Source organism: Callionymus lyra, chromosome 3, assembly GCF_982586985.1.
Source record: "Callionymus lyra chromosome 3, fCalLyr1.hap1.1, whole genome shotgun sequence".
In the NCBI taxonomy this organism is placed as follows: domain Eukaryota; kingdom Metazoa; phylum Chordata; class Actinopteri; order Syngnathiformes; family Callionymidae; genus Callionymus; species Callionymus lyra.
The window spans coordinates 33,736,414-33,750,978 of record NC_141820.1 but is presented as its reverse complement, the minus strand read 5'-3'; the positions used below and the strand labels follow the sequence as shown (position 1 = coordinate 33,750,978).

Genomic DNA, 14,565 nt, shown 5'->3' with positions numbered 1-14,565 from the left:
TCTTGGTATTGTCTTCAACTCAAAACTATCCAGTCTTAATATTGTCTTCAACTCAAAACTCTCCTGTCTTGGTATTGTCTTCAACTCAAAACTCTCCTGTCTTGGTATTGTCTTCAACTCGAAACTCTCCAGTCTTGTTATTGTCTTCAACTCAAAACTCTCCAGTCTTAATATTGTCTTCAACTCAAAACTCTCCAGTCTTTGTATTGTCTTCAACTCAAAACTATCCAGTCTTAATATTGTCTTCAACTCAAAACTCTCCAGTCTTGATATTGTCTTCAACTCAAAACTCTCCTGTCTTGGTATTTTCTTCAACTCAAAACTCTCCAGTCTTGGTATTGTCTTCAACTCAAAACTCTCCTATCTTGGTATTGTCTTCAACTCAAAACTCTCCTGTCTTGGTATTTTCTTCAACTCAAAACTCTCCAGTCTTGGTATTGTCTTCAACTCAAAACTCTCCTATCTTGGTATTGTGTTCAACTCAAAACTCTCCTGTCTTGGTATTTTCTTCAACTCAAAACTCTCCAGTCATGGTATTGTCTTCAACTCAAAACTCTCCTGTCTTGGTATTGTCTTCAACTCAAAACTCTCCTGTCTTGGTATTGTCTTCAACTCAAAACTATCCAGTCTTAATATTGTCTTCAACTCAAAACTCTCCTGTCTTGGTATTGTCTTCAACTCAAAACTCTCCTGTCTTGGTATTGTCTTCAACTCAAAACTCTCCTGTCTTGGTATTTTCTTCAACTCAAAACTTTCAAGTCTTGGTATTGTCTTCAACTCATAACTCTCCTGTCTTGGTATTTTCTTCAACTCAAAACTTTCAAGTCTTGGTATTGTCTTCAACTCAAAACTCTCCAGTCTTGGTATTGTCTTCAACTCAAAACTCTCCTGTCTTGGTATTTTCTTCAAAACTAAACTCCCTAGTCTTGGTATTGTCTTCAACATCGAAACTCTCCTGTCTTGGTATTGTCTTCAACTCAAAACTCTCCACTCTTAATATTGTCTTCAACTCGAAACTCTCCAGTCTTTGTATTGTCTTCAACTCAAAACTATCCAGTCTTAATATTGTCTTCAACTCAAAACTCTCCAGTCTTGGTATTGTCTTCAACTCAAAACTCTCCTGTCTTGGTATTTTCTTCAACTCAAAACTCTCCAGTCTTGGTATTGTCTTCAACCCAAAACATTCCAGTCTTGGTATTGTCTGCAACTCAAAACTCTCCTGTCTTGGTATTGTCTTTAACCCAAATCTCTCCTGTCTTGGTATCGTCTTCAACTCAAAAATCTCCTGTCTTGGTATTGTCTTCAACTCGAAACTCTCCAGTCTTGGTATTGTCTTCAACTCAAAACTCTCCTATCTTGGTATTGTGTTCAACTCAAAACTCTCCTGTCTTGGTATTTTCTTCAACTCAAAACTCTCCAGTCTTGGTATTGTCTTCAACTCAAAACTCTCCTATCTTGTTATTGTCTTCAACTCAAAACTCTCCAGTCTTGGTATTGTCTTCAACTCAAAACTCTCCAGTCTTGGTATTGTCTGCAACTCAAAATTCTCCTGTCTTGGTATTGTCTTTAACTCAAATCTCTCCTGTCTTGGTATTTTCTTCAACTCAAAAATCTCCTGTCTTGGTATTGTCTTCAACTCGAAACTCTCCAGTCCTGGTATTGTCTTCAACTCAAAACTCTCCAGTCCTGGTATTGTCTTCAACTCAAAACTCTCCAGTCCTGGTATTGTCTTCAACTCGAAACTCTCCTGTCTTGGTATTGTCTTCAACTCAAAACTCTCCAGTCTTGGTATTGTCTTCAACTCAAAACTCTCCAGTCTTGGTATTGTCTTTAACTCAAAATTCTCCTGCCTTATATTGTCTTCAACTCAAAACGCTCCAGTCTTAATATTGTCTTCAACTCAAAACTCTCCTGTCTTGGTATTTTTTTTAACTCAAAACTCTCCAGTCTTGGTATTGTCTTCAACCCAAAACTCTCCAGTCTTGGTATTGTCTGCAACTCAAAATTCTCCTGTCTTGGTATTGTCTTTAACTCAAATCTCTCCTGTCTTGGTATTTTCTTCAACTCAAAAATCTCCTGTCTTGGTATTGTCTTCAACTCGAAACTCTCCTGTCTTGGTATTGTCTTCAACTCAAAACTCTCCAGTCCTGGTATTGTCTTCAACTCAAAACTCTCCAGTCTTGGTATTGTCTTCAACTCAAAACTCTCCTGTCTTGGTATTTTCTTCAACTCAAAACTCTCCAGTCTTGGTATTGTCTTCAACCCAAAACATTCCAGTCTTGGTATTGTCTGCAACTCAAAACTCTCCTGTCTTGGTATTGTCTTCAACTCGAAACTCTCCTGTCTTGGTATTGTCTTCAACTCAAAACTCTCCAGTCCTGGTATTGTCTTCAACTCAAAACTCTCCAGTCTTGGTATTGTCTTCAACTCAAAACTCTCCTGTCTTGGTATTTTCTTCAACTCAAAACTCTCCAGTCTTGGTATTGTCTTCAACCCAAAACATTCCAGTCTTGGTATTGTCTTTAACCCAAATCTCTCCTGTCTTGGTTTTGTCTTCAACGCAAAAATCTCCTGTCTTGGTATTGTCTTCAACTCGAAACTCTCCAGTCTTGGTATTGTCTTCAACTCAAAACTCTCCAGTCTTAATATTGCCTTCAACTCAAAACTCTCCAGTCTTTGTATTGTCTTCAACTCAAAACTATCCAGTCTTAATATTGTCTTCAACTCAAAACTGTCCAGTCTTTGTATTGTGTTCAACTCAAAACTCTCCTGTCTTGGTATTTTCTTCAACTCAAAACTCTCCAGTCTTGGTATTGTCTTCAACTCAAAACTCTCCTATCTTGGTATTGTCTTCAACTCAAAACTCTCCAGTCTTGGTATTGTCTTCAACCCAAAACTCTCCAGTCTTGGTATTGTCTGCAACTCAAAATTCTCCTGTCTTGGTATTGTCTTTAACTCAAATCTCTCCTGTCTTGGTATTTTCTTCAACTCAAAAATCTCCTGTCTTGGTATTGTCTTCAACTCGAAACTCTCCTGTCTTGGTATTGTCTTCAACTCAAAACTCTCCAGTCTTGGTATTGTCTTCAACTCAAAACTCTCCAGTCTTGGTATTGTCTTTAACTCAAAATTCTCCTGCCTTATATTGTCTTCAACTCAAAACGCTCCAGTCTTGGTATTGTCTTCAACTCGAATCTCTCCAGTCTTGGTATTGTCTTCAACTCAAAACTCTCCAGTCTTAATATTGTCTTCAACTCGAAACTCTCCAGTCTTGGTATTGTCTTCAATTCAAAACTCTCCAGTCTTGGTATTGTCTTTAACTCAAAATTCTCCTGCCTTATATTGTCTTCAACTCAAAACGCTCCAGTCTTGGTATTGTCTTCAACTCGAATCTCTCCAGTCTTGGTATTGTCTTCAACTCAAAACTCTCCAGTCTTAATATTGTCTTCAACTCGAAACTCTCCAGTCTTGGTATTGTCTTCAATTCAAAACTCTCCAGTCTTGGTATTGTCTTTAACTCAAAATTCTCCTGCCTTATATTGTCTTCAACTCAAAACTCTCCAGTCTTGGTATTGTCTGCAACTCAAAATTCTCCTGTCTTGGTATTGTCTTTAACTCAAATCTCTCCTGTCTTGGTATTTTCTTCAACTCAAAAATCTCCTGTCTTGGTATTGTCTTCAACTCGAAACTCTCCTGTCTTGGTATTGTCTTCAACTCAAAACTCTCCAGTCTTGGTATTGTCTTCAACTCAAAACTCTCCAGTCTTGGTATTGTCTTTAACTCAAAATTCTCCTGCCTTATATTGTCTTCAACTCAAAACGCTCCAGTCTTGGTATTGTCTTCAACTCGAATCTCTCCAGTCTTGGTATTGTCTTCAACTCAAAACTCTCCAGTCTTAATATTGTCTTCAACTCGAAACTCTCCAGTCTTGGTATTGTCTTCAATTCAAAACTCTCCAGTCTTAATATTGTCTTCAACTCAAAACTCTCCTGTCTTGGTATTGTCTTCAACTCAAAAATCTCCTGTCTTGGTATTGTCTTCAACTCAAAAATCTCCAGTCTTGGTATTGTCTTCAACTCAAAAATCTCCTGTCTTGGTATTTTCTTCAACTCAAAAATCTCCTGTCTTGGTATTTTCTTCAACTCAAAACTCTCCAGTCTTGGTATTGTCTTCAACCCAAAACATTCCAGTCTTGGTATTGTCTGCAACTCAAAACTCTCCTGTCTTTGTATTGTCTTTAACCCAAATCTCTCCTGTCTTGGTATTGTCTTCAACGCAAAAATCTCCTGTCTTGGTATTGTCTTCAACTCGAAACTCTCCAGTCTTGGTATTGTCTTCAACTCAAAACTCTCCAGTCTTAATATTGTCTTCAACTCAAAACTCTCCAGTCTTTGTATTGTCTTCAACTCAAAACTATACAGTCTTAATATTGTCTTCAACTCAAAACTGTCCAGTCTTGGTATTGTCTTCAACTCAAAACTCTCCTATCTTTGTATTGTGTTCAACTCAAAACTCTCCTGTCTTGGTATTTTCTTCAACTCAAAACTCTCCAGTCTTGGTATTGTCTTCAACTCAAAACTCTCCTATCTTGGTATTGTCTTCAACTCAAAACTCTCCAGTCTTGGTATTGTCTTCATCCCAAAACTCTCCAGTCTTGGTATTGTCTGCAACTCAAAATTCTCCTGTCTTGGTATTGTCTTTAACTCAAATCTCTCCTGTCTTGGTATTTTCTTCAACTCAAAAATCTCCTGTCTTGGTATTGTCTTCAACTCGAAACTCTCCTGTCTTGGTATTGTCTTCAACTCAAAACTCTCCAGTCTTGGTATTGTCTTCAACTCAAAACTCTCCAGTCTTGGTATTGTCTTTAACTCAAAATTCTCCTGCCTTATATTGTCTTCAACTCAAAACGCTCCAGTCTTGGTATTGTCTTCAACTCGAAACTCTCCAGTCTTGGTATTGTCTTCAACTCAAAACTCTCCAGTCTTAATATTGTCTTCAACTCGAAACTCTCCAGTCTTGGTATTGTCTTCAATTCAAAACTCTCCAGTCTTAATATTGTCTTCAACTCAAAACTCTCCTGTCTTGGTATTGTCTTCAACTCAAAAATCTCCTGTCTTGGTATTGTCTTCAACTCAAAAATCTCCTGTCTTGGTATTTTCTTCAACTCAAAAATCTCCTGTCTTGGTATTGTCTTCAACTCGAAACTCTCCAGTCATGGTATTGTTCCTCGCTACACTCTTTTTTTGGTAGTCCCTTGTGCTACTCAGTATTTTCTATAGTCTAAAAGACAATCTTATCACATCTAAAAGCAGTTTTAGTCCCAGGCCAATTTCTGACAAAAGATTTTACAATGAATGAATCTTGTATGATTAATAATTACAAGACTAAAACTAGATCATATTTTTCCAAAAATAACTCAACATAAATATATATTTGAGGCATTCTTGACCATCTCACAATCACTGGTATACCATATACGGGACGTCTTATATAATACGGGCACATTTAGACATTTAATTATTATCTGGAAAAGAACACTGACCAGCATGCCGGCATACAAAGACCAGATAAGAGATGACAATTATACTGCGCTTGTCTTCAAGTCTTTTGTTGTGAAGGTCAAACAGAAGAGAAATGTAATAGAGGAGCAGGAAACTCTTAAATATCACCAGACATGATTAATGTACAACAAAACTCCAGTTATCAGCTCGGAGGGAAGAATGTGTGATTTGCTTTTAAAGACACAAGCACAAGTTGAACTTTTAATTACTCTTAAAATGTTATATTAGATGTGTATTATAGAATCTTGAAAATGATTTACTTTATATTGGTGATGAAAAACTGATCTAAGTTTCTGCTGCTTGCTGTCACTTGAAAAAAACTTCTTCAAGGATGGATTTTTTTTTTTTTTTTTTTTTAGAATCCCTTATTAGTCCCGCGAGGGGAAATTCAACCATTGTTAATAGAAAAAAATATATATGGACATGTTCATATTTATTATTTATGGCAATCTAACCAATTGTATACTTTTTAAAGATGTTATAAACACAGTATAACAATACTACAAAAACACAATGAAATTGTTGATTTATATAGTTAAATTAAATATAACATAATATAAAATATAGGCAAATTTCATTTAAATAAAGATGTTTTATCGGTGTTCAGAGTAAATAAATAAATGTGTTATAACATGATTACATTTAAAGCAAATTCAAATAACAATACATATAGTAGATTTAAATAGTGATGAGAAATGAAAATGCGCAAAATAATTTGAAAAGAAATCATTAATAGAAAAACCTCTAATAAAAATTAAAACCCGGCAGGACTGCACATGACTTACATTACAACCGTGATCGTTCATTTGTTGCTATAATTGTTGGAAAGAAAGGTACTTCATGACTTTTTGAGTTGTGTTTTTTCGAGTGCACATTCAGTGAAGTTGTTTTTTAACATGTAGCTGAGAGGAATTATATTGAAAGAGACAGCAGTGGTCAAGTCAGGCAGTGAGAACTGAGGCAACCCCTTTTTTGTTTTTCACAAGTTGTGAAAACAATCCCATCTCTGTAATTTAGCAAGCATTGTTTCAACTGACTCACTCCTGCCTGAACTGGATTGTTTCTTCCTTTTAAGGTGTGTTTTAAACCAGAAGTCAGAAGGATGAAATGTGCTTTGGTCAGGCAGACACAGATTAAACGGGACAAAGAGTTCAGTGCAGGATAGGTCTGAATTGTGTAAATATGGTCTGAATAGATGAAGCCGTTCTGTTGATTAAAATCACTGTTTCAATTTTACTTTGAGCATTACGATTTAAAAAAAACTATTTAATTGTGAATTATTACCTGTTTTCAAACGCATACATTTCAAGCTAGGAATTTAATAGTCTCTTCTAAGGTCACAAAGGGAAAGATTTATAATGCATTTCAGATATAATGGACGATAAATAACACGTTCAAATAACATCAGATTTAAGTCCTGCAGCAGTGAATGTACTGATGGATTTCTTACATTAAACTTAAAATGTGTTTTTTTTATGAACCTGAAATAATGGTAATAAAACTACAATACATTTTCTAGATTTTCAAAATAGATTTTTCAACTTAAAGCTTTCAAAAATCTACTCTTTCTCGTTTGTTAACATGAACTGGTAAATGTGTTAATAAACACAATGCAATCAGTCTTTAATTTGTTTGTTTGTGGAAAACTAGATTTAAAAAGTAGATGAAAAGACGTTATCAAGTAAAATTATATATTTAATAATGATTAATCGAAATGAATCCACAAAATCCCTGTAACTAATCTTATTATACCTTAATTTATTTTATTGATATCGTTTTCAAAGTAGGTGAAGAAGAAAGGTTTGGCTCGTACACTATCAACTACAATGAGTGACAAAAATCCTTAAAAAAAACCAACTTGGATCCAGATGTGAGTGTTGCTTTGCCTTTTCTACTATTTGTGTAATTACTAATGGTGGGTGATGGAGCTTTATGAAGCAGTATCATTGTTTCTAGAGTCCACTAGATGTCACTTTCTGCTCTGTAATAATTGCTTGGAACAGCTGTTCTATTGAACCCTAACTTTTCAAGCTGAGTACGCACCCTACTGAGCTTTGAAAAACAAGACACTGCTTCAGGAAGCTTCAGGAAGCTTCATCAGCCACGAGTCATTTCAGTTACTCTTTGCGGTCGTCTGTCAAGAGAAAAAAGTTCCCCAATTTTGTATCTCATGTGGACGATAAGGGCAAATCCTGGCGTGAAGCAGAAGCTTATTGGGAAGAAAGCGAGTGACTAGCTTTAAATTAATGAGCTTTGGATGACAATAGGCAGCGAAGACGAGCCGTCGCCTTCAGGAGTCTGCACTGCTGCGCCTCTTAAACAATGGTCTCATTGAGACGACCCATCTGTATCACAATGAGCCGCTCAGAGGTTCATTATCAAAGATGCTGAGGGCAGTTATAATCTACCTTGACGGCACAAAGGAGATGTTGCTTCTTATAGCACAGAACTTCTCCGTATCTTACCCAGGATGGCCAGCACCATGCCGTCCTTCAGCACCTCCATGGAGCCGGAGCAGACGAAGAAGATAGCCTGCAGAGCGTCGCCCTGTCTGAGGAGGTACTCTCCAGGGGCGCAGAAGGTGGTCTTGATGTGCAGCGACAGAGAGCGCAGGCAGCCGCGACTGGCCGCGGCGAACAGCGAGAGCTCCAGGATCTCCTTGTTAAGGTGCATCGTGATGTCGGAGCGAAGCTCATCCGGGAAGTCCTTCAACAGCTGCGAAGAAGACCGAGGGATTAATCGTGGGCTGGTGCTCAACCATCTGAATAGAAGCATTCATCAATGATACATATCTGGAGATAAAAGAAACCCTCACTTTCATCTGAAGAGACTACTTATGACAAATACACTGTTTTCATAGAACTCATTGAACTCCTTTAACCAACTGTTTCATTGGTACAATCGTTTTGCCAAAAGCTTCCAAGTGGAGGATATGCTGGCATGTAGGCATGTAGAAGAGGTTCTACAGAAATCTCCCCTAAAAAATCCTCAAGCTTCTACTACACACCAGACCAGAACAAATGTCAGGCAATCCTGACAGAGCCACACTAAAGATCACGTAAAATGTAAAGGCTGACAACATAGACAGAAATCTTGGTGGTTAAATATTGTTGCTTAAGATAAGATAAAGTAAATGAATCCCCTATAATACGGGGCCAAAGTTTTAGTAACAGCAGCCAATTTTTTTTAAAATAAGCCCTCGTAAATACAATATTAAAACCTTACAGACAAACTAAATGTTATGCTGATACTTTTCCCTTAAAATATTGTACATTTTTTGTATGGATAAAGTGTTTGTCTGGTCTACGGTTGTATTTCTAGCTAACTGACTTTTATTTCACTCTCTTGTGTTTGCTTCTAAGCTCATAAAACCCCACTTGAACATCAGAGAACCTTAAATCCAACCTGGGACGCCCTGCTGTCTGTCAGAGTGAGCAGGCAGAGATACAGAGCCGGTCTTCACATACGTTCAGTCTACGCAGCTTCAGAGGCAGACTGCTTTTAATCAACAGGCCCATTTATAATTCATCTGCCGGGGATCAGTCATCAGTCTGACTTAACCTGACAGCTGTCTGGATTGCACTCGGCCTGGAGAAACATGCTGGTATTAGATCACCGACTGATGCGACATCGGAGCTTCTATTTGTTTATACTCTGATGACTAGTCTTGATAACAACTCCACTCCTCTGGGTCTTTCAAATCACTCACAGACTCCATAGATGGAGCCTCAGGTACTGCTGTTGGAAACATAATAAAGTCATGAATGATTCTTTCGTTTTGTACCTCGTTACAGTCGATGCCATTGTTGACTGACCAGGTTGTCTGGAAATACTCCAACATTCGCTGCTTCAGGCTCTGCGGCAGGTGGTGGACCCGGATGAAGTCCTTGAGGTCTTTGGTTCTGGTGTGGTACTGGGACCAGCGCGAGTAGATCCTCTGGATGATGGCCGTGACATTTCCGAACACCAGCGCATGCATCAACGCTGCAGATCAGAAACAGTAGACTGAGGTGATGACGTCCATCAGAGACCCTCCATTCTTCTCAGGGCTTTACATACAAGTTTTGAACACATAAGATATCTTGATGATTTCCCCAAAAGTTGTTAACATTTCAATAGCAAAGATGAAATGTTGGTTATTTTGTAATACTAAATCAAATTAAACTAAATAAACAACAATGACAAAATAATATCACAGTTATAATATCTCTATTATGTAATATTAGTAGAATACATGTACAAAAGTCAAATAAAATCAAGTACTACAGTATTATATGGATCTAAATGAGAAATAATGTTTGACATTAAGCAGCAATTATTCGATATTAAGACTATGATTATGGTTGTAAATGACACGTGGGATGAAAACAGCAGCTGTGAGATGTGGAAACATTAATGAGTGTTTGTTCGGCCACCAGAGTGTGACGGGGGATTCTGTTTACCTCCTATGAGCATGACACAAATGGAGAAAATCTTCTCGGCGTCGGTGTTCGCCGACACGTTGCCGAAGCCCACGCTGGTCAGACTGCTGAGGGTGAAGTAGAGCGAGGCCACGTAGACGCTCCAGATGGAGGGTCCGTTGCTGGTTCCGTTCAGGCTTCCTATGGTGTAGTAGGGCGACTCCAGGCGCTTCCCCAGCTCGTGGAGCCAACCTGTGTCGGTGTTGGAAAGAGCAGCTGTTAGTAGAGTTGAGTAGTAGAGTAGTCCTGAGATTTCTGAGCATAACCCAATGCAACCAGTTAATTTAAGGGTTAAGGAATCACCCGTGGAACAGACAGTATTGTACAGACATCGTCCATTTATTCAAGCCAACCATTCAAAACAATTGCGATTTTTCCATCAACTTAACTAAAATCTTGTTACAAACTTTCTATGCCTTCACTTTTTCTTTAAAGATTAATTTCTTTGGAGTCGCAGGAGCTTAATGGGAGAGTAGAAGAAAGAATTTCACTTTTGAATTCAAAATGCAGCATGCTTAAACTCAAGGTCACCTACACTACATTTAAGAGTTTAAATGGCATGTGAATGAGGAAGATTTGACAGGAATTTGAAGATTATAAGATAAATTAAAGTCGGGGGGGTGCAGGTATATAAATGATAAGTTGTTTGTTAAATGCTATTCTATTTACAGGAAAGAGAATATGACATTTTAACCGAGTGTTTTCCTTTTAAAAATCACGACATATTTAGAAACATTAAGACAATAAATCCTATATACTGTATGTAAGATCTTAAATGTTGCTAAAACTTTGTTATACCACTGCCAAATTTCTGCATGTACATTGTTTTTAACAAATATATATAAGGGTTCATATTGAATCAGGTTCTGGTTTTATCTTCTCTTAACTTGAAAAGTTCTCTCAGTACTTTATATGAAAATGCGCTCTTTGACCCGCTGATGTAAAGCAGTTTGTTGGTCACATGACACTCACAGACTTTATGAGTGGGTCGTCTAGACAAAGTGATGTAGTGAAGAGCAACGTTAAAATAATATGAGAGAGTTTTGGAACAAAAAAATGCAACAATTAAACCAGTCAAGGTAAAAATATTAAAAGATATAGTGTCAAAATGTCACATATTGTTGATTTAATAAAAAAAGAGATTTAGAAATGGCTTCAACTAAACCATGTTTAGTTTCGTACTAAAATAAATTGTATTTAAAATAAAAATTATCTATTGGGGAAAGAGAAAAAAATTTGATAATGTGTTTTATCGTAGTGATAGCTGCCAGGAGGCCCTAGGGGGGCTCAGCAAATGGAAGGGAAGGGAAGAATGTTAATAGAAAAGTTAAAAGTTAAAAGAAAGTTAATATAATAAAGCAAAATAAAAAAAAACTTTTTTACAAATAAAACAAGCAAACTGGCTCAATCTTTTTCGAATTTTTAAGTTTTCGATTGTACCTAACCACACCCCCTGTGATGATGTCACATTCTGTGTCAACCTTGCATCTGTTACCAAGTAGTGTGTAGCTGGCTAGTAAGCAGGAAATTAACAGGCTGGAAAAAACATAGATCGTCAGAAATGCTGAACGAAGTATGAATATTCATCAATGATTCAATGTTTTTAAAAAATATTTCAAAGCATTTGCTGTGTTTGTATCATTATGGGGGGGGGGGGGGTAATTTTAGCGATTTAATAGTTAGTGTTATACATCTATATCTATTCAGACAGAGACCTGAGACTCAAATCCTGCACCTTCTCTGTTATGTCATTTTACCTGTTGCCAATATAACAATAAAAAAGTCTTTACCAGTCAATCTCTCAGTTCAAACAGGCGTAACCATAAAGAATCCCAAACAAAATGAATCCTTCAAAAATCCATTTTAACACAGGGATAGGTGCACGCACATATAAGAAATGAAACATTTATTGTGTTTTTGTTCTCCTTCATCCAGGCTTGTTGTAGATCACGCTACAGTAACTTCCGCAGTCGATGTCTTCAATAAAAGCAGGTCAAAGTGTTGGACGTTTGCTTTGTTGACACTAGCTTCAAAGGTTAAAAGTGTCCATACTCATTGAATATCTGTCTGTGTAGGGTCGCAACTTAATGAAAAGCGACATTATTCCAGGTGTCAAACAGTAGAGGAGCAGCTTCCATTCAATCTGCTGAGTTTCAGTGCAGCGAAGCATACAAGGGAAGATGAATCCAGCGCTGGGGGAGGGTCTTGGTCTCCTCCTCGCAACATCCAGAAGAATAGATTCCAATCTTAGCTGCTGGGCTTGGAAACCAGAAGTGATCCCTGGTCAACACACGGCAAAGACATGCGGCGTATCCCCCGAGAGTCTCGGGCCGACACTGATGAATGGTAATTGGATGGAAGCCCCTCATAGAAGCAGGACTTCAATGCACGGTCGGCATCAGAAAAGCATAATTAGGACACAAAACATTAATCCTGCTTCATGTCTCGAGCTGCTTTATGACACTGAGACGCGGTAATTGGTCAAAAGAAATCTGGCCCCTACGATTCAGTCAATGCTGACCCGGAACCGGTTATGAAGACAAAAACACTGAGGTAATTGCAAACGGTGCAGCTCATCGATACTGACCATAGATCAGCCCACAGGGGCTCATTAGAAGCGAGGACCTGAAGACAGTGGGCTTCGTCATTAATTACCAGAAGGATTGTTCTATTCTCAATGTCAGCTCACAATGTGGCCAAATAATCTCCTCCACACGATTCTGTGGGACAGACCAGTCAATAGAACGGTGAACCAATCATCGACATAATTATGCTGCTAAAACATTCGTAGTCGACCTTTCAACATTCAACGGCGGGTCAGCAGGACGTCTATTACGGCTCTGCGGTTCATCTGCTTTAAAGAATAAAATGAGGTCCGGAGAGAGGCCGGCCGGGTGGTACTGCGTCTCATTTCCTTTAAATCTCTGCACGCTTGAGTCAAATTATTTTTAAAAGGTCCAGAGCAGAGAGAAAATGTCTGAAGTTGGCTTAATGACGCATCTATGTTTTATAATCAGCGTTTCTCTGTCCTGACGTCTGCATTCCTTTTGATAGTCGTGGTGGGGAAAGATGGTCGAAATAATCATTATAAAAATGTAATACCTGCCTTTGAGTATCTTGCTCTAAAGTTTGGTGTTTTTAAAGGTGAAGAAAACTTTAGTTTCCATCCTTGTGAGTAGAAAAATTATACCAATACCAATTATTTTATATAATATATAACCTGCTGAGATACCTGGTGTGGTTCAGGTAAATCTACATAAATAATGCTTGTTTGATATGTAATAAAAATGAATATGTACTTTGCCTAGACATTCTATTCCTTTCTAAATTTGAACAGGAGGAGGCTAGATTATATTATATTATATATTATATATAAGCTATTGTTATTATTATTATTATATAGAAACTGTTTCCTTCAACTGAGACAAATCTCTAAACTTAGGAAAATTTTGTTTGTTTGATCTGGATGAAGTTTTTTTTCATGTCTAAACAAGAAGGATCTGTCTCAAAACTCTGCAGCGAGAATTCTGACTCGCTCCAGTAGAAGAACTCACATTTCTCTGATCCTTAAAACTCTTCACTGGCTTCCAGTTTCTTTGAGGATCAACTTTAAAATTCTGGTTCTTACTTTCAGATCTATTCATGGTCAGGCTCCTCCTTACATCACTGATCTGATCCAGCCTTACACCCCAGCTCGGGCTCTGAGGTCTGTGGATCAGAATCTACTGATGGTTCCTGAACACGATTCAGAACTACAGGAGAGAAATACTTCCGGGCTGTTGCTCCTAAGCTTTGGAACGATCTTCCTCTCTCTTTGCGCTTGATGGATCTACTGACTCCTTCAAGAAACATCTTAAGATATTTTTATTTGTTGTTCTCAGTTTTATCTTGACCTTTAAAGAATATATTTTAGTGAGTATTGTTTTGATTGTTTAAGCGCTTTGTGACCCTGGTCTGGAAAAGCGCTATATAAATACAAATGACTTACTTACTTACTTACATTGGGAGATTAAATGACCTATAATGCTTTCAATGTTTGTGGTTATGGAACGATCTTCCTCTCTCTCTGTGTTTGATGGATCTACTGACAAGAAACATCTTATGACCTTTTTATTTGTTCAGACTTTTCCTTGATTTTCTGGAACTCCTGTGTGGTTCTCGGTTTTCTTGACCTTTAAAGTATATATTTTATTGAGTATTGTTTTTATTGTTTAAGCGCTTTGTGACACTGGTCTGGAAAAGCACTCCATAAATATTACTTACTTACTTTTATCTCAAGGGTTAGTCATCTTTTTGACCCCTCCCCCTTCTCCCTTCATCCCTCTCTCATCGATTTGCCCCCTTTTAGATATTCTGCTCATTAAAATAGCAAAACGTGAATCTGAAGCTTGTTAGGATGTGTGCTGTGATGTAAATGCTATGATTAAAACCTCAGATATTAAAAACATATAGTGTGCATTTGTTTGTCCACACAAGTGGATATATTTTGACTAAATCTGGATATGGACAAAATAAAATCTCTAGTATTGCTGTGTCTCAATTGCGCA

The 14,565-nt window shown here is 37.7% G+C and overlaps 1 protein-coding gene across 1 annotated transcript in view; it reads right to left on the bottom strand.

Annotated features, from left to right (window-relative positions):
- kcnh8 (potassium voltage-gated channel, subfamily H (eag-related), member 8) overlaps window positions 1-14,565 on the bottom strand; it is a 57,550-nt gene that overhangs the window by 23,719 nt on the left and 19,266 nt on the right. Inside the window, exons 7-9 of the mRNA XM_087786073.1 lie at window positions 10,001-10,210; window positions 9,343-9,542; window positions 8,024-8,273 (exon numbers count right to left, since the gene is read on the bottom strand). Coding sequence (XP_087642199.1) covers window positions 8,024-8,273; window positions 9,343-9,542; window positions 10,001-10,210 — 660 coding nt within the window. The remainder of the gene's footprint in view (window positions 1-8,023; window positions 8,274-9,342; window positions 9,543-10,000; window positions 10,211-14,565) is intronic.